This window comes from Vanessa atalanta, chromosome 4 (assembly GCF_905147765.1).
Source record: "Vanessa atalanta chromosome 4, ilVanAtal1.2, whole genome shotgun sequence".
Lineage (NCBI taxonomy): Eukaryota > Metazoa > Arthropoda > Insecta > Lepidoptera > Nymphalidae > Vanessa > Vanessa atalanta.
In genome coordinates this window covers 8,862,830-8,884,105 of record NC_061874.1, presented here as the reverse complement: position 1 = coordinate 8,884,105, position 21,276 = coordinate 8,862,830, and the positions used below count along the sequence as shown (strand labels likewise).

The following is a 21,276-nucleotide window of genomic DNA, read 5'->3' as shown; positions in this document are numbered from 1 at the left end:
TATTGTAATTTTATATTTTACTTTTTGATTTGTTCTGTTCGGCTCGCATTAACCTTGAATTTAACATAAAATTATTTAGTTTTCTTAAATTTGCAATATTCTTTTAATTATTTATATAAAAAATACCCTACTTATTGTTACTATTTCGACTGTTCGTTAACGTAACGTTTGTTGTTGAAATAATGAAAAATTTATATAAAAAAATTATATATTCAATTTAATAATAAAAAAAACTAAAGTCAAACAAAACAAATTGTGATGGGCTCATTGACATTGACTCTGTATTCTGTAATAAATATTAATCATTATTTTACATCGGCAATGCGTCACCAACTTTAACAGGAAACCAGCGTTGCAGAACTGTCGATAGTTTGACTATCGATAGTTGACCTCAAAAACTATTCAGGATATCGATAGTATCGTATTGATCAATACTATCGATATTATCGATAGTATCGCTAGCTCTCTGTAAGAAATACTATTGGTAGTAGCGATACTATTGCTAGTATCGATAGTATCGATAGTTTTGGACTTTTTGATAATATTGGTTTTTCAATGTAAGTAATGTATTCTAATAGCTATACTCAAGATCACTACAAAAAAGTTTCATTGTAATGTCACCGTCCTCTAAAAGCTTTTTTAATGTTATGAGTATTTATTATGTTTATTCATAAATCAAACACAAAATGTTGTCAATACAACATTTTTCATATTCAAATTCTTCATTATTCCTTATTTCGCACAAAATGTCTTAATTCTAAAAACAAATAATGTGGTGAATTTAATTTCATTTATTAGAATATACACTAAAGTTGGCCTGCTAAATTACTTATCTTGAGAAAGTAATACTATCGGAAATTACTGGCTATCGATAACACAAAACTATCGATACTATCAATAGTTTAGGTTAAAAGTAATGGATTTTGCAAACCTATCGATAGTATCAATAGTATTGCTCATAGGAGACTACCGATAGTATTGACACGTGACAATACTATCGATAGACTATCGATAGTATCGCTTACACCTTAACTATCGATAGTCTATCGATAGTGGACTATCGATATGCAACACTATTGGAAACTAAGATTATTGATTAATGATGGTACCATTGGTACCTACTACCTATCATAGCGGGCTTGCACAAAGCTCTACCACCAATTTTTTTTTCGAGAATTGATGGAAGCGAATTACTAATATTGAAATAATGTAATTTTGAATTATAGCATATAAGTTTACTTTTAATTTTTAATAGTGTAATAGAGGCTAATATAAACTCAACCAGATTTAGCTTTAATATTAATTCGGTTTTTAATGTAACAAAAGTCGATTTTGATGACAATGATTTATCTTTGTCATCAAAATTGTTTTAGCTTCCAGCACGTCGTAGTAAACTTGTGTACTTATGCCCAAATTAGTATAAATTCTCTTCTTATCCTATAGCTTCCAAAGATAATTGAATCACTAATAGGTAAACTTGGAACATGGATAAGGCAAGGCAAGATAAATATTATATTGAAATAATGAAAAAACATCAGCATTATAACATCAATTTATTAGAATACATTATTTTTAGATTTAGTGTTTTTCTAAAGCTTTTACTAAAAGATCATTAATATTTGTAATTAAATTTCTAGCATCCATAAGTAAGCCAGCCGTCACCATCGCATTAGAAAACAGCTGCTGGGCCACCATATTTGCCAGATCTTTATCGCTATTTATAAGCTTGTGTAGTTTTTTGATTATGGGGTGCCTGTAAAATGTTTATAATTCTCAAATATATATAAACCTCATTTGAGTAATTCTTCTCTCAAATTACTTGACAAAAAGTACATGCTCAATTAAAAAAAAAAAACATAAGAAACTTTGTTCCTGGGATACTTACTTCGCATTTATTTCTAACTGTGGCCTTAACAAGGCAAACCTATTTTCCTCGCTAAGGTTCTGTGCCTGAGTTCGAATAAAATGTCTAGCCGCCGCCATTTCCGGAACAATAATTACACAAGGGTGCGAATCTAATTTTTGCGTTGTGCGTACTTCAAACACCTTACCAGATAAATTGGATTTAAGGAATGTTATAATTTCATTGACTTGACTTTGTTGTAAATCATCAATCCCTGTAATGAAAAGGCAAATGCGTCATAAATAATTATAAAAAAAATAAAAAATAAATATAAACTGGAAATGTAAACCAACCAATTATATTGTCTGATTTATCAGCAGGATCCTTTTGCATGTCATTTTCCACTGAAATTAATTGTCTACCTCCAAACTCTTTTAGTTCCAATAAAACTAGTTCATCATACATTTCATAACAGAATAAAACTTCAACATCACGTTTTTTCAGGGATTCATAGTAGGGTGATGATTGAGCTAATTCACGACTGAAATATTAGATTTTTTACAACTGTACTTATTAAATAATCACAATTGCATTTAAAGTCTTTAATCACGAGAATAATTTAATAATATGGTTTATGAACAAATATTATATATATAAAAAAAAAAATAAACATATTCAATGATAAAAAATGTTTTTATTTTTAAATTAGTTGGCTTTCATTAAATTCATTTTTCATAAACTCTTTATGTTTGTAAATTCTCTATAAATAAAGAATATCTTACCTGGGAGCTGCTAAATAGTATATATTTCTTTGATCATTACTTTGACGTGAATTGTAATCTGCTAAAGAAGTTTTAGAACCACTTTCCAATTTAGATGATTCAAAACGAAGTAATTTTGCTATTTCTTCCTGTAATAATAAATCATATAAGACCATTATTAATAACAATAAAAAAAATTAAGAAGTATTAAATCTTAAATAATCGATCACTGAATTTAATAACCAACCTTTTCTAAAGGACTTTGACCAGTGACAATTCCTTCTTTAAAGAACAGAGAGTAATCTTTATAAAATGCGTCATATCCTACTGGGTCTTTGTTGGATGTTTCAACCATAAATTTCAGAAATCTATTTGTTAATACATGGCGTAATTTCCTATAAATAATAACCACTTTTAATATTCTCAAATTCATAATTGATAATAATGTAATGAAATAAATATATTAAAATAACAGATACATACGCAATCAATGCACTGTTTTGCAACAATTCTCTACTAAGATTGAGAGGAATGTCCTCAGAATCAACAACACCTGAAATAAAATAAACATCATAGAATAAGGTCTCACTTATACCTAGTATAGCATGTAATTATAGTTTGGAGTCTAAATCCACAAATTTACTTTATGGTCATAAGTTAACTTTTTCATGCTCATCTTACCGTACATTTTAAAGTATTATAATGAGTCGTCCCCATAATATGAATGAATGATGACCATCACTTATGTTCAAGTATATATATCAATGTGCACATTGTGAGATTTAAAATATTTCTAACCTTTCACAAACCGTAACCACTTAGGCAAGATATTTTCGGCCTTATTTTTAATCAGGATTTTCCTTGAGTAAAGAGCGACTCCAACATCTGAATCTCTTGACAATTCAAATAGGCCTGGTTTGCCTTCTGGCACATACAATATAGATCTTATACTTAAGGGTGCATCTGTCTTATAATGGAGAGTGAAACGTGGTTTGTCATAGGAGTTGCTGATAAACCTATAAAACTCAATATGCTGCTCTTGTGTTACTTCTTTGGGCTCCATCAACCAAAGTGGCTGTAAGAAATATCCAAAGTTAACAGCTTTTTAGATTTATTTTTTTATAACTTTTATATTTTTTATAATAACTCATACCTTAATAGAATTTATTTGTTCATCGTTCAGAAGAATAGGGCTACCAATAAAATTGCTATATTTCATAATTATATCTGTAAAGTAGAAAATATTTTTTTTTACATCATTATAATAAAACTTATATTGAAGTAATAGTTTTTATGATATGATTACAAACTTTTGACAGTAGTATCATCTGCAAATTCCCTGCAATCAGTCTTCAAGTACACAATTATTTTAGTACCAATTGGAACACCATCTACTTCTTGAATTTCATAAGAACCAGACCTTGAATAAAATTAAATACAATTTATTTATGAATAAAACTTAAACTGTTCTCTTAATTCAATATGACTTACTAACCCATCAGAACTCCATTTGTATCCTTGGGATCCCTCAATGCTACTTCTTGTAAAGACCTCAATTTTGTCAGCAACCATAAATGCTGAATAAAATCCTACACCAAATTGTCCAATTATAGAACTGGCTTCTTCGGCTCCTTGTTTTTTTATTTCTTCTATGAATGACTTTGAACCTGATCGTGCTATTGTTCCTAAATTTTGTATCATTTCTTCTTTAGTCATACCTATACCAGAATCCTATTAGAAGCAAATGAATAAACTGCATTATTTGATCACATTGTGTTCAATACTTAGAAATTTATTTTATTGTTCCAAATTGTTTACCTGAAATGTCAGTGTTCTGTTCTGTTTATCTGTGGTTAGCTGGATATTTAAAGGTCTATCAATATTTTCCAATTTAGGTGATTCTGTTGTTGAGCTCACGCTTAAGTAGCGAAATTTTTCCAAGGCATCACTAGCATTAGATATTAACTCTCTGATGAATACCTAGAATAATCATTTTTCATTATATACTATTAAAAAAGGTATGTTTTCATTTTGCATTTTACTTACTTCTTTATCTGAATAAAGAGATCGAGCTACAATATCTAAAAGCATTCTGGTTTCTGCCTGAAATTCTTTTCTCTCAGCATTGCCTTTTACTGTTTCGACAGGTTGATGATCCGAAACAGTACTGTAGCACGAAATAAATGTTAATTTATCTGTAATTTAGAATTAAGCAATTGTGATTTTGGTACATAAAATTCTTTGGTATAATTCTAATATTATATGTATTTATGAAACATACCATTGTTATATATAGATAAAGGCTTAGCGTATATGATTCTTTTTGAATTATTTTTTGTATTATAGAGCAATCTTCTAGCAAACACTGTAGAACTTAGTCTTGCACGGAGGGCTGACATTATAATAAAAATAAATTGAAATTAGATTTATTTTTCTAAATTGCTTCAAGATATTGGTTTTTTATTAGTATGTTTTTGCTAGAGTTACTAGGTACTAAAGTTTATTAATAACAAATTATCAAGGAAAGACTGAAGAGTTCAACGATTATTTTTCATTTCTAGGTTGTAAAATTGACAAATGACTAACGAGTCAAATGACAATAGACTTGACATTTCTGTAGTCTCTATAATAATAAGATAGTGTCCTCTATAAAAACAGGATTATTCTTTTAATTCTTCCTTTTGGAAAATATATTGCAACTTACAACATATAAAGATTTAATATGTTTCAACTAACAATATTTTTTAAGTAAGAGAACTTCAGAATCAAAGGAATATATCGATAATATTAAATTCCTAATAAGCGTGATTGTATCACAAGGCGATATCATAATTCATAATATATATTCGGAACGTTGAGTGACTGATCACTAAGGGAGTACCGGACTGAGAGACTGACGTGATTACGTATGAAATCCACGTCTACGTTTGACTTTTTTAGCCTTATTTAATATTTATATATAATATTTTTTCTCTTGGTTTTCTGCAATCCGTGGGATTGATTTCGGGAAGAGGGACGGAAGTTTGTAACAGGAAATCGAGGAAGAGCGCGCTATTTGACTAGACTAATAAGCGCACGAGGTGCTTGATTTAGCTATCAGATGGTACTAACTGCCAAACCATTTTCCGAGAGGATATATTGTTAATATTGCTTGTTATCGATGTTATCAAGAACATATCAGATGGTACACATCATAAATGACTACTGTAAGGCTCGTTGCCTGACGCAATTTTATTAATAAAGAGAATGAGAAATGTGATTAGCCAGTAGGTTAATTTATTTTATGAAGTTTATTTATTTATTGGTATGTATGGTAAGATATTTTAGGTATATAATATACATGAAAAATATGAATATTATGTATCGAGCGTATATTGCAAATCATAGATAAAATGTATCAAAATTATTTTGGATAGTTTTATATGCCACGCTACATTTAATAGTTACAGCCAGATATCCGAGCAAACATGTCACAATTTGGAAGCATTATATAATATAAACAACAATTTAAATTTATGGATAAATCACCGTCATACTTTTGTACAATTTTTTAAATTATGAAGGCAAATCTTCTGTTAATCACTGTTTCTATTAATAAACACTGTATTAAAATCCTTCGATTGGGTTTATTTCTATTTTCATTTTATATAACTATTTTTTCATAAATATCTTTAAACTGATAATGATATTATAAAAAAATTATATATTGGTATAAGTTTGATTGTTTGATTTTTGTAGTTATTTAGTAGTAATAAGTATATTATAATAAAAAATACAGTTCATAAAAGATTTTTTAATTACCCTTATTTCTTATTAGTGACTCGAAATGTAGTTGGATATGAAATATGATATCTAAATAAATATGTTAGTAAAATAGTTTTTAGCTTGAATGAATAACAACAACATGAATTAATTTTCTGACAAATAAATAAAATTAATTGTAGTGCAAAAAGTTTAGTATTCAGATATGGCGTCTCTAAAAAAATAACAAGCAAGCAACTTACTGGAGCAAGCGTCGCCGTCAGTCAGTTGATGTTTGAGAACTTACTGGTGTTGTGTGTTTGTAGTTAGATTACAAAAGTGAACTTTTGAAATGTTTTTAAAATAAACCAGTATTATCTAAACTAATATCAAATAAAAAAAATCCGTATTTCTTCTTTACTACCAACTTTATACCATTTTATTATTAAGTGTCATGAAACAAAATATTTTTTTCTGTGGATGATTGGGCCCTGACTTCATAACTTGTTTTATTCTACATTTGTTTTATGACTATTACTATCAATCTCCGACTTTTGTTAGATGTTTTAAAAATAATGCTCTAGACCGTGTCGTGTTTAAAACAAATTGAAATAATTAAGTGCTTCAGACTCAAGTGTCAATATGAAAAATGTACTCAGTGTATTCAGGACGAATTGCTATTTTTTAATAGTGTTATCGCAACTACGTTGTAGTACTTAGTGGATTCAAGTTTTGAGAAGAAATAGAGTATGAGGGGGCAAAGGTAAAGTGCCAAGCAGTCACCACCGTGGAGCATCTGGTGGGAGGCGGTGGCGCGGGTGGCCTGCTGCCCGGCGCCTCGCCCGCCCAGCATCCACCTAATATGCTGCAGCCAATGGAAGAAATGATTCTTCCACCTAAACGTCAAGCTGTTGTTGACAGACTAAGGTAACTCCTACATATATACATAAACAAATTTTATCTTTTAATTAATTAGTCAAAAATGCTTTTACTCTAATATTATAAATGTAAGATACTTGTTACACCCTGCGTTAGATTCATTCTGTAATATTAAACCTTAATATTATAATAATTAACCTTAATATTGTACTTATATGGCTCAAGTCTTTGTATTTGTAATTTGCATTTGTAATTGCTCACAAATTTATATAATGTTTAGTAGACTCAGCAAGTATTTGAGCTTTCATTTTCTCTTGTGTCTATTTATTTATATTGATTTAAATGAAATATTATAGGAAGTTGAAACTCAGCAATTCTTTATAACTGTAATAAATATATTTTAGTACTCGCACAGCAATTCTAATAGACTCTTGTGTTTATAATGAACTAAATATAATTAAAAATGTCTTAAAGATTCTATATCATTTTTTTATGATATAAATAATCTATTGAAAAGAGTATGATATTCATATTATACATTGGACATTGATTTTAAAAATTTACACTATATGTCAATATATAAAATTTAATATTAATAGAACTTTTAAATTAAGAAAAATTAAGAAAAATGTTTTCCATACTTCATGGAAATACTTTATAATTTAATTTATATAAATAGTTGATAAAGCAGTGGTTAAAAGTAATTCTAATATAGCCTAAATTTGATTTAATAAATAATATTCTTTAAACAAAATATTTCATGAAGGTTAATTAATTAATATAAAAAATATTTATAATTTTTTAGTATTTCTTATTTTTAATCTGAACAAAATTTGTCTAAAAACAAAATTAATTATAGCAAAATTTAATCAAAATTTATATCATAATAATGTATACCAGCTTACTTGTATTTTTAGCTGATCAGGTAATAGAGCCTTTTCAATATTTTATCTACCTCATTGTTTTAAGGGTCCGCACCCTTGATAAAGTACTATATCCAATTTATTAGATTCTGATTAATAAAAGATACTGCATTTTTTTGGTTAGCTACTACCCCAAGTTAGAATGAAAGTGAGAGTATATCTGTGTTCACACTCATACATTTACACAAAGTATAATTCCTATTTAGTCCATTTAGTCTATGAGGTTGGTTGCCCGATGATAAGTGAATCATTGGATAATGATTTAACAAAATGATTATTGGATTGAATGTTTGTTTGCTGACAAATAAAAAAATTAAGATTTGTTAAATTTTACAACACCAAAAATAGTTAGCCAAATTAAAGAAAATGTCCCAGACATTTTTTTGTGATATGTCGACTGCATGTCATGTTTAGGTATGTCAATGTCGACAATAAAATGATAAGTATTTGCTTATAAAAATTAAGTAATATTTGAAACTGTGTAAGAAGAACATATAACAAAACATCAATTTCATATTGGCGCACAATGTTGCCAAGTATAACATACTGTGTAGTAAGAAAATACATTTTTTCTCCAGATTTATGAATTCCAATATAAAATGAGTAATGGTGCTCTTTAAGGTTGCAAAACAATGTATTAACAGTAAAGAAAATATGGACCACAAAGTATATAGCACCAATTATTTGCAGTCCATTTTATGAGAAACACTATTCCAAATAAATTATTACTTAACTTATTATAACAAGTTATGAAACAGATTTGTAGAGTGTTGGATAATGAGATACTAGCTTGATTAAAACGTAAAAAATACGAAATAAAAGTAATATTACCGATACCTATACTTTAAAATTAGACAAAATAAATATTTGACAAGCTCATGTTTTCTTTACCATTTTTCATGATGTATAATGTCAATGGGTTTACTAGATATATTTTTTTATTCAACTATTCTATTTCCCTAAAATAATCTAATTCTATGCTTAAAGTCTGCTCGATAGTTTTATTTAAAGATGCCGTTTTCCTCGAGACTATGTATAATATTGATTCATTATGTTGATAAGATACTACATAGTACGTACCTGCATATTTTGAGCTGTTCTAGGTACAATGTTACGCCCGTGCTAAATCTAACGGTATAAAACGGTCACTGCATGCATACACTCGACTATATTTATTTCTCGGCAAACCTGCATTACAAGATAAAATATCTACATATATTATGTTAGACATTATATCTCAATTATATGTTTAATATGTGTAACTTAAAAATTATATTAATCTCTATCACGTTATTTAGTCATTTTTTTATCGTTCTTATTTTTCGAAGATCATTTTTCGCTATTAATACTTTAGTATTAATATACTGTTTTGATGATTACTAAATAATAATAGCTTGCTTCGTTAGGCATAAATTACATTGTAACATATGAAATAATAAATAAAATATTAGTATCCCATTTATAATCCACGATATAGTCGACTTCTTGTCAAAATCTCATTAGAATACGATCACTCTTTCAAGCGCGAGTGTGTAACAAATAACTTGATAAAAAACTTTAGCGTTCTTTAGTTTGTCAATAATAAACTGTAAAGTGTAAAATCAGTTTTAAATTAAAATACTACCCAAGAGTCGAATTCCGGTTCGGGCTAATACAAGTTCTAGGTTCGATTTTTTTGTCAAGATTTTCTTTGTAGTAGCCCAGAGTTTGGAAGTTAGGCAATGCTTCTCCTAGTGCCTTGGCAAGCAATTGGTGCTGCGCCGGAACTCCGAGGCCGTGTCGGATTGCCGGCCTATTGGAACATGAGAGTGAGCGAATATTGTGCCCCTCAGTTTGAGGACACAATCTCCTGTATATTTGATTAGGCTCCGTTTAGAAAGGCCATCGTAGCCTAAAATCATACCTATATAGAAATATCTATAGAAATTATCGTGTTCCTATTCCTAGGAACTAAACTGAACAAAGTATTCAGTCGGATGAACTGTGTGTAAACGTATGTACCAACATAAACAAGCGTTAATTTTATATATACGGGGGTGAATTAGAAAGTTCTAAGAAGTCCATATTTTAAATATATATTTTTAGCGTAGTTCCATATTTGTTGTAAAGAGTGCAATTCACCATGTATTTATTATAGTATTCACCATGTAGTCACTGGTGTCACTTTCTTTTATTATATTGCTTTGTGAGTAGAATTTTTAAAATACAAAAATTTGGCTAATATCTTGATGTCTTGCGTGATGGAGTGTCTGATACATTTTTTGGACATTAATCATACTTAAGGAATCTTTTTCATTTACTACATGTAATAAGGAAAGACGATTACAGGACTTAATTATGCAAATTAAAATCCAAAAGTGTGTAAAACAATTAATGTGAAACGAATATTGGGTGAATAGTTTCTTCACGCTAACGCTTCTGCTCATCGATCGTAATTTGTAAGTTCAACGCAATCCGCAATGCTGGCTTCGATATACTTGTTCATCTACCATATTTTCCCGACATAGCCAGGCAAATGAATAAAATTAGTATAACAGATGAATGGTCTAAATAAATAAAAATCACTAGATTGATTATTTAAACAAGCATGATTCCTTAGCGTAAAAAAGCCGAAACAACAAAATTTTCATAATGTATAAAAATAGTTACGCTACTCATATACAAACTGTCATTTAATCACTTTTTGATTCAATTTTTAATATCTTTTTCTACTCAAATTAAGATAGACTTTCGCAGAAAATGTCAATATAAAGAAAAATCCAAGATTTAGTTTTTTTTTTTGTGTGGCGTAGTTTTCCTGTCTGTTCAGACTGTCTGTAGTTTGGTAATTTTATGTATTATATCATTTGCATAGTTTTCTTAAATGTAACTTGTAATAATTATTTGGTATACGAGATAAAACGTTAGTATTACTTGTAAGTTATAAGTGGTATAATATCAAAAAATAATAAATTTACTGTAGATTATTAGAATTATTTTGTAGTCATGTCGATTTGAAAACAACTATTTTGAAACCGCAAAAAATAATAGAAATGCTAAATGCTAAGCTAGATTACTGCAAATACCGAGAAATATTTACGGTTCCCAATTAAGGTCAACGTTATTGTGTAAGACGTAAATTTAGTTTAAAATGTTAAATTATTATTAAGGCCTATGATATCATTTAGAATTTCTAATAGAGAGGTCAAAAATTATCACCTATATAATATAACTTATCCCGTGAATAATTAAAACATCTTAGTTAATATTTAAAATTAGTTTTAATGTCGATGTTTTGTAGTATGTGTCGACTATTAATATGAAAGGAGCAGACTTTGGAGGTTACAGTATGTGTATCGCGTCCGTGTCTCAGAGAAAGTTGTACTTACTTATGCGAAACAACGATGAAATCAGATCTACTAAAGATTTTTCAATGATTCGATGAAATAAAAGGTGGCGCTTAGTGGTGCGAAATATGTATGTAGTCAACTAATAAATATATTTAACAATAGCCAACAATAACGACATAAATCTGTAATAATTAAATCATCATCACAAACCAGTGATTTCCCTCGAATTTACAACATTTATTTAATACATAAAGTGACTAACATGAAATCAAATGAATCAGACAATGGTGTCACGTTTATTATTAATAAATATAATGGCGTAAGAAGGAATAATTTTTGTCTTCGTAACTTATCTAAAGTAAAGTGTCGATGCGGCTTTAACAGAATATAATATAAAGCAGGTGTAGAGAGCAGGAGACGATACCTGAGGGAACACAACGTTACGGTGTCGGTGACATAGCGTGACATACAATCGGGACTTATCGGAGGCGTTGTTTGCGTTGCGCGCGACAGTCGTACTGGTCAATGAACTAAACAAAAACACCTACGAGTTTATGTGCGACCGGGTGGTGTGCGGTACGCCCGAACACGCGTTGCGCCGGGCCCCTCGTAGCGCCGTATGCATCCGAATCGTCCTTTAATTAAACTTGAAAATAACGAAAACACTAAACAAGTTAACAGCTCTTTTATTAACCACTTAGGCGATTATTGTTTAAAACAAATAATTACATATTTCAATGAATTATTAAATAATTTAATAATGTCCTTTAAGCGATTTAGAAAGAGCAATGCGCTATTGACTTTAAATGAAAATTTTGTTCTGCTGTATAAAATATGATAATGTTGATTTCGTATTAAATCTCAACTATGATCTAATAGATTGTAAAAAATGGTTTTCGACGCTAAAATATTAATTTTAAACACGTTCAACGTATTAGTTGTTGTTGACTGACGAATGATAAAATCTATCTTATCAGAAAACCAGAATGTGACAGGTTTTTGACCGACAGAGGTGACGGAGCGTTAATCTAGCTTGTATTAAATCTTGAAACTTAAATAGTTACTGAGAATAATTGTTTTAAATCACCAATATGTGACTTTATTTTCATAACACTCAAATTTGTAATTGTTATTTTGAGTTTCACTCGACATTTATCGATCTTATTTGCAGTCCAAGTTACTGTTATATCGTATTTAGAAGATAACATTAAATACGACTACTATTGCAGTCGTTAACATAGCCGTCTACGCATCTGGTATGAGCAACCCATTTCTACACTAAAAAATCCAATTTGATTCCTCGTTCACCTGAAGATAAACATATTATATGTATTATAACGTTTTTACTATAACAAAAGTATCATCTTGTTAGTGAAAGTAGCATAGAGCTAAACTGGTCGTAGTAAGTAACGTCATCTATTGCCATTCCCTGGATAACGTTGTGAGGTGGGGTTACAACTTTGTCGCACTCGGCATCGAAAGCGTCCACGCAACTCGCAATATATACAACGACGCGCGCGCATCACTGCTACCAGTAATGCGTCACGGTATTCTAGTAATTAAACAAGGTTCTTATCGCACTTAATAATTTATACAGCCTAATACCTCGTAGCTATGCGCGCTGATATCGGCTTTGAAACGTCGAGTGACGTTACCACGATACTAACTTGTTATGTAATATCTACAAATCGAAAAGATTACCTAACTCATACACGATGCGGTGAATGACTACGCTGTTATTATTGTTACGACTGAGCGAAAGTTAAATATTCAAAATCGATTTAATAGACGCAATTTTGCATTATACGTGTAAAATATGATACAATAAGATTAGACAAAATATTATAATTATTTTTATCAATTAGGCATAGTTATGATTATACAATTTGATATATGTGTTTCCTGTGTGTTATAAATATACGAAATATCACAATAGATTATTTCGAAATAATAAAAGATAGTAGAATATATATTGTAAATATTTTGTTCGATTAATACCATATCATGTACATGGCATATCCCTCGTATAAAGTATTATGCTAGTTTAGTCGCTATAAAGGGGAAGAAAAGCTGAATTTTCTAGACCAGCAATCCTACAACGCAATCTTTGAGAAATGTCGTTAAAGTCTTGTTTGGTTCATTTCTTCATAATAGTTTGCACTGTTTTTTAATACAATCTTATATTAACGTTAGTAAATTGTTTTTTTTTGTCATATTATTATTTCATATTGTGTCTAAGATACGAACATACAATAACTTATTAGTTTCTTTCCGTCTTTTTAAACTGTTATGCCAACTTTATTTGTGTTCTAACACAACTTTTGCATAAGTATTACTGTTAATGTTATTTTATTGTAATTTGTTAACAACAGTAAATAAATTATAAAATGTGCTGATAATTCAATAATCAAAATCAATTAGCAAACCAAATATTGTGCTGCTTTCGCATACTAAATAACGGCAAATAAATTTATTTCGGGTAATATTAAAAAGTGCTTTACGTATTACTAAACCAGTTAAATCAATAAACACTTGTATATATTTCAATCAATTTGATTAATAAGGGGTACTCCCCTTAATTTAAACCAATTTGTCTATATACCTGAATTATGTTTTATATAATACAGAAAAAAGTTGTTTTGTGAAAAATACGAAGGTAAGGAAGGTAAGAAGCCTTGAATGTTTTACTGTTTGGCAACACAGCTGCTCACGAATAATGTAGTGATTATTTTTTTTTTGTTCGAGTGTCCGCATTAACATTTGCTCAAGGTGACCGCGCTCGGGAGTTGCGGCTGACTGAACATCGACATCGCTTAGCACATTTGGCACCTTCATGTGCCTCATCTTCCCCTGAAGAAGAACAGTCTTGACCAATCTAACATAAACTCTCAAGTCAATATAAATTATCTTCAAACTAAGTTATTTTCTGTTTAATGAGTAATTTGATATTTTATTGATAAAATTTCATGAAATCTTGCTTACCTACATAAAAAATATGACCCAATTAATAACATTATCCCCGCCTTCAGTGATTCCGTTACTCGCGTTATCCGATTTCGGCAACGGCGCGGCCATTCGCGGCTTGATACTGCGCAGAATCTGTTATTATAGAACACAGACGCACTATCATACTAGAGTTCATTCATTCATTATCATCACAGCCACAGCCGAATAGAGATCAGGTTAATGTTATTTGAGGAGTATAACATCGCCAAGTTAACTCTGGGTTGCTACTGATTATATCTTGAGAGAACAACCCAATAACTTTCTCCGGTATCCCAACCTAGGATCTTATAATCTGCAGCCGTATAAGCAAACTGGACAAAAGAGGTTTCTTTCCTGAGATACACAATATAACATCCATACGTAGGTAATATTGGTTTCAACACATACAAATCTTCACAACGTATATTTTGTTTCACAAAAGATTATAACATTATTATGTTCGCTTAAGAGTTCATTGTTTCCACAAATAGCAATTCATTTTTAAATCTCACTAACCTATAATTAATAAATAAAGACATAGTATGAATTTATGCCATTGGTATCGGAAATAACATTAATTTGATTGCTTATGCAAAAATATTAATAAATATATATCGATAAGCCGTCGTGTGTAATGTGTATACAATGACCTTCCGAACAATGATAAGGAAGGACAATGATAAACATATTAATAAACAAAAGGTAATAATGAAAGAATTTAATCAATTCAGTTTATTTTTTTGTTTCCCAGGCGAAGAATAGAAACGTATAGAAGACGTCAGTCGGAATGCGTGCCAAGATTCGACCAGTCATTCAGTGGAGCTTGCGAACAGCAGAATCTTGAGACGAGCGCGCTCCAAAAACGTTTTCTGGAGGGCAAGGCCAAGCGACAGGCGAAGAAGACTGACCGGAAGCCCGACCTGCCTGCCATTAGCAGCAATCTGCACAGCAGCGTGCATGTGAGCTGTGTGAGCTATCTTACATTACTTTATACTAACAGTGCTTTTACAAATTAACTTACGCATTTATTATATCAAATGCCCTTATTTTGTCATAAAATATATTCTTTCTAAATACCTTTACAATGTTCGACAACTAATTTTTAAACGACGAAGAAAGGATTTGACTTGGTATATATATATTTATATATATAACATAATAAAGAAGGTAAGTTTTTGTTGTTTTTTACGCGATTCAAAAAAATACTAATCCAATTCATATGGAACGCTTTTTTTTTAATCTTATTATTTCAACGTATTTGAGTAGAGAACTTTATTGGTTCAGACGTTATTCTCGAACTGCCAAAATTAATAGATATATACACAAGTCTTGGTAAGATTTAAATATTTCTAGATGCTTACACATCGCTGCATCATATCTATATTCAATGGAAAAGTCACAGTAATACTGATATGAAATAAATAAGTGATTGCTTTTCATCTATTTATTGATTTCATGGTATTAATCCCTTACAAAATAAATAACACACATAATAGCATTATTTTTTAAATTGTTGTATTCTTAGCAATTTAGATATAGATAATGTATACATTGCTATAGATGATGTATTACAAGATACCTTCTCAGCAGAGGAGGTCTTTGCCCAGCAGCTGGACATTTCCAAGCTGTTGATTTATTTATTTTTTGGAACACGCGAGGTTTGTGGTACTGGGTTCCATACTGATCGTGTAATAATATTTGGTTAATATATTAAGTATTGAAAAAAAGTTGCATAAAACCCTAGTTTCTGTTGTAGTAAAGATCTAGTTAGATATGTACAGAAGCACGTTTATATGTACTTTTATTTTAAGGTTAAGTAGATTACTACAATTTCTATAAAGCTCTCGAATATCTGTAACACTTTCCAAATAAACCAGTAACCACCAGGTTGAATTTTTTTTTTTTTATAAGAATTGACTATTATGACCGGATGTATTCCACATAACGATAATCTCCGTTGTTTGTCTAAATTTCAAAGTTTAAAGGGCAATTTACATTTATATTAAAAACGTTCAAGTACTAATATTACAACAGTGTTATTATACTCAAATCGAATTCGTTTTTAGTGCTAATTTTCTTTACTATAGCAGAAAATTTAGCAAATTTTCTTTCTTCTATTACATTTTTACATAACAAAAGTTACTGTAATGTTTGAAATTTGCTCTGATAGCTATGTAATAGAAAGTATCTAAAAAATACAGATTAAACATACCATATTATATAAATAAGATAATCAGTATGTTGTGTCGTGTGGAATGATTATTTAGAGTTTCCAAAGAGACTTCAGGCGATATTCAATACAGCAATGGATATCAAAGTGCAAACTCCACGCGAACGTAGTCGCGAACACGGCTCGTACGTAACATAACTGGTTGCGCGTTTTGTTTGAATGTCACCTTGGATACTTAACCTCATGTTTCCTTCGATTTCATACACACAGAATTGTTTGCCATATTATAATATATTATATAAAATACAGGTCTTCATTGGTACAGGTTTCGACTTAAAGCGAATTTTGGTTAATGGAGATCAAACATGTTCAGTTCAATCGATACACTCCCTTCACCGTATTACATCAACCTTGCCAATCCCTAATGCTACGTGCCATACTGTAGGTACTACGATTGATCGATTGCATATAACCTTGTCGCTGAAGTTCTTTTACAATTACGTAGGTTTCACGGTGCATGTTCAGTTTTGCAATACGCCGCCAAATTTTATAATGCACGATGAATTCATTATTTATTTACTGCCGTTGTTGTAAATATTTGATTAAGCAATAAAAAGTTATTACGAATGGCAGATACCGCAGTACTCAGTTCTCACGTCTTATCAGTGATATTAAAATTAACGTAACCATCCAAATCAGATATCAGTGACTGAGTACTTTAAAAATTAAAAAAATGCATATGGTGTCGAAGTCTATTAGTTTCAAAGAGATGTTATATTATAAGTTATATATATTATACTTATAAGATATACGAACATTCATTTTATATATCCCCTCCTCACCCCCCCCCCACTGCTTTCCACGTGCATATAGTACACAGAACGATTTCAGGCAATGGTATACTTACGCATATATAATAAAATACCGGAAAATTTAATCAATAAATCTTATTATTCATTAAAATAATACTTTTTTGATAAAGACGTCTTGATTTAGGATTTGGTCCCAACATAGGCGGGCCGACCGTCAGGGCGTCACGGTAGCATGCGCAAGCGATCCCGTGGCGCCCGCCGAAAGACGGAGAGGGTACCGCTGGTTTTTTAGTGGGTAAACCCGGCGTACCTGGGCGCACTCGGCGTCCAGGGCTCCGGGGAGTCCCACACACCCCCCCACCCTCCATCACGTGGGGGAAGCGCGTAACGCGTTTTTCCAGCGAGAAAAAAAAAAAAAAAAAAAAAAGGATTTGGTCCCAACGCATGTTTTACAGGGTTGGGCTGAATATTTCTTACCCCGCGAGCAATGTCTATTGGCGGTGGTAACATAACATACCATTACCATCAAGTTGCTTATTTGCTCATTCGTATAACTACCTATATTATTTTAACGCGCATAACTGTGTCAGCGATGATAGAATAGCTTATACAAACCTTCATACTATACAAAACCTTATGAAGGTAAAGATAAAAAAAATAAGATAACTAGTTATAATCGGAACCAGCTACGTCGAATACTTTAATACAGAATTCTATAATAATAAAAATTATTGTTTATAAAATTGAGTACAGTCATACTTGAATAAATAAACCAGGCAAGTTACACAAATTGACCTTCAAAAAATATTTTACAAGTATATAAAAATATATCATTTCATAGACCTAATTTAAAAAAAAAAATACTATTTACCACGTAGAGTACCACGTCTACGTCTCGACGTAAAATTTCGAATAATGTTGAAAGCATGATGGTGTTCGAACCCCACATGAATATGGCGATTCTTTATGTTTCCAAATATCTTGATACATTTCGACTCGAGGTTTCGTTCGAAAGGGGTACCGGTAAATGAATATCCTACATAGCAATCTATTGCAAGGTTAGCGATTTGTACATATTGTTATAGTGATTCGCTTGTTTTTCGTTTACACAAATCACTCCGGGGTTTATAATAGTATGTCCCTTATTGTGTTTCTTATAATAACGCTGAATCACCACTTTAACTGAAGAACAACAATTCAAAGTAAGTTTGGTGGTAGAGTAACTGGGCACTGTGTGGTAGTACCCCAGACGGCTAGACTTCCTCCTTGAATCATTCTACAATATTCTACATAATAAGTAAATTTATAGAGTATGATATATAATAATATAAAGTATACCTATATTAATACCTACACGTCATATTCAGATGACCAAATCAATGAACATGACGAAGTGACAAGAGCAAGACAATGGATGTTTATTGTTGTGATAATTAAGTTATTTCGATCTGATTATACGATAAGCAATATGACGAAGATAAAATTAACATCATTCTTAACTTGATTTTTTATTGCTATTATGATTACAATGACAGTTGAGAGTTTTATTACATTTGCAACAAGTAAAGAGTAAGTAGTATTAAAACTGTCGTATGTTTTTCACCATATTGAGCTTTAATGTATCAACCGTTTTACAATTTATAAATGGTTATAATATGAGTAGTACTATCTCAAATGTCATAGGCTATAAAACGTAACCGTTAAAAAAAGGTAATTGACGGTACCTGGAATATTATAAAACCAGTTATCCTGATATGTCCAAAAAGTTTATATATCTCAGTTCTATTGATGGTGAACCGTGTATGATAATTGTTTTAGCAGCACGTGCTAGCGCAGGGACGCGACGAATCGCGCCCGGATGTAACCCGATGTCAATTGACTTGACCCCTGCCATCGCATCCCGTGCTTCATTCCGTTTGTCATTACATTTTAAAGAAAAGAGTATTGCATAAAACTAGAAATAAAAAAGTAACCATTCGATTATTAAATAATTCTTAAACGTATTGTCGGTGATTATTAATATTTACCTTCAATAATAAATAATATAAGTGGCAACTAGTAAATTTATTTATAATTTCTTGTATCCACTGGACATTGATTCTCTGGTTCTTTATAAAATAATTATAAGAAAATGTCGCAAAGTATGCCTTATGTTTGATTGGCACGTGTTTGTAGTTGTCGTTACTAGCGACTACGATTGTATATAACACGCGACGCGACATAGCGCGTAAATAAAATATCGTATGTTCGAGAAAAAGGAAATAGTATTCAGGTTTTGTATGCTAAAGAAAAAATAGGTTAATTATTGTGTGATGTTAAGACAGTGTGCAGATTAAATTGATTAAGATTGTAATAGAAGTGAAATGTTACTTATTTTACTTATTTATAATTTAGAAAAGGTTCGAATATTTTGCTTCGCTATTGTTAAGCGTTACTAGCTGCAGTTCGGTAGGGCTGCGGAGTGAGGTTGTGTAAACTGCTTCGTTGCACAACCATCGCCTCGTATTGTCTCGCGCCGCTCACTGCGACGACCTCCGAGCCTGCACACTTTCCTAAGGTATCGCTCTAACTAAATTTTCAACTTCTTACACAAGTTAAGGTTTTTTAAAACGTATTCATAATTTATATTCAAGTTACCGGTACTGTATTGCATTTTTCAATCACGTGCAATGTAATTAACGTTTAACAGGATTACTCTCTATACTTAGATCGCAATTAACACAAATGATTGAATGTTATCACCATCACGTAGTTACGACACAACAATGCGTGATCAACAGTCATAGTTATTGTGAATTGCAATAACAGTTTTGCTAATTATTCCAACCATTCAAATTTCAATATTGCTTATTTTATACTGTTTTCAACATCGATAATTTTTAGTATAATTAATTGATACAAGAAAGTCATGATATATATTATTTTTAATTTTTCTTAATATTGTGGACAGATTTCAAAAAGTTCCGAGTAAAAAAAATCTTGAGTGGCAGTATATTATTAAGTTTGTTATATACTTTGTTGAATATTAAAAAAAAAATGCAGTACGTGGTAGTCATCGTTTTATGCTCAAGGTTGTTAAAAATATTTGGTGGTATCGTTCCTTTATTAATTAATATACACATAAAATAATCGCAGACTAGTATAGCGGCATGCGTAATAAGTTTATTTTTATTGTATTACTAAAATAGTATATAATAAAGACAGGTTTGTGTTTTTTAATTAACGTGGAAAAATAGACATTGCCTTAAAAGTTTATTCATACATCTTTATGTATTTTATAATAATAAGTAGAACATTACCCATTCTAACTTTCTGTTTTAGAATAAACTCAAAATCTTAACTAACTAGAGTTACCAGTACTGTACTGTGTCATCGGTGTAATTTCGAGCGTGTCCGCCTTTTATAAGCGCTTGCATTGATTTAAATATCTTTAAATATGTCTTAAAGTAATGGTTGAAATTGAAACATGTAAACGGGATTTTTATTTTCGGAAAATGCTTGTTTTTATGTTATTTATTTTATGATAACGATAGATATAGTGCGCAAATATAATTTCTTGTATTTGTTATAGTATTTTTAATAAGGTTCCTCTTTCGTTTGGAAAGCGCCCGGTCCCAAAACTTGCTCTCAAATTACGTTGATATAATAATCTACATATATATCAAAAATATACAACATAAACTTACCGTGGAACATGATTTCATCCTGATATTATAAACGAGCTTAATATAATACTTTTTTTCGATCGGAATTATAACTTTGTGAATTCGAAATTATTAAAAAATACAACTTATACATATATTTAGGAAAAAAAACAATAATTTCTTTTTAAA

At 30.5% G+C, this 21,276-nt stretch overlaps 2 protein-coding genes across 5 annotated transcripts in view; one reads left to right on the top strand and one right to left on the bottom strand.

The window, feature by feature from the left end:
- Window positions 1–1,543: 1,543 nt before the first annotated feature.
- Window positions 1,544–5,192, bottom strand: LOC125077865 (heat shock protein 75 kDa, mitochondrial). Its single transcript, XM_047689960.1, has 13 exons — window positions 4,886–5,192; window positions 4,651–4,799; window positions 4,423–4,584; window positions 4,100–4,335; window positions 3,915–4,024; window positions 3,758–3,831; window positions 3,403–3,679; window positions 3,088–3,157; window positions 2,852–2,999; window positions 2,626–2,753; window positions 2,197–2,384; window positions 1,886–2,117; window positions 1,544–1,753 (listed from the first exon to the last, which is right to left on the bottom strand). The coding sequence occupies exons 1-13, from the start codon at window positions 5,001–5,003 to the stop codon at window positions 1,579–1,581; spliced, it is 2,067 nt and encodes a 688-aa protein (XP_047545916.1). The 5' UTR covers window positions 5,004–5,192; the 3' UTR covers window positions 1,544–1,578.
- Window positions 5,193–6,646: 1,454 nt separating this feature from the next.
- LOC125077607 (neurogenic protein mastermind-like) overlaps window positions 6,647–21,276 on the top strand; it is a 28,792-nt gene continuing 14,162 nt past the window's right edge. For 3 of the 4 annotated variants that reach the window (XM_047689579.1, XM_047689578.1, XM_047689577.1), the window contains exons 1-2: window positions 6,647–7,272; window positions 15,213–15,429. In XM_047689579.1, coding sequence (XP_047545535.1) covers window positions 7,208–7,272; window positions 15,213–15,429 — 282 coding nt within the window. In that variant the 5' untranslated portion in view covers window positions 6,647–7,207. The remainder of the gene's footprint in view (window positions 7,273–15,212; window positions 15,430–21,276) is intronic. The other variant, XM_047689580.1, reaches the window with a different exon arrangement.

Coding starts and splice junctions, on each gene's coding strand:
- LOC125077865 (XM_047689960.1), bottom strand. CDS start 5,003: ATGTCAGCCCTCCGTGCAAGACTAAGTTCTACAGTGTTTGCTAGAAGA. Junction 3,158..3,402: donor GTGGTTACGGTTTGTGAAAG/GTTAGAAATATT, acceptor ATTTTATTTCAG/GTGTTGTTGATTCTGAGGAC. Junction 2,385..2,625: donor TACTATTTAGCAGCTCCCAG/GTAAGATATTCT, acceptor CTAATATTTCAG/TCGTGAATTAGCTCAATCAT.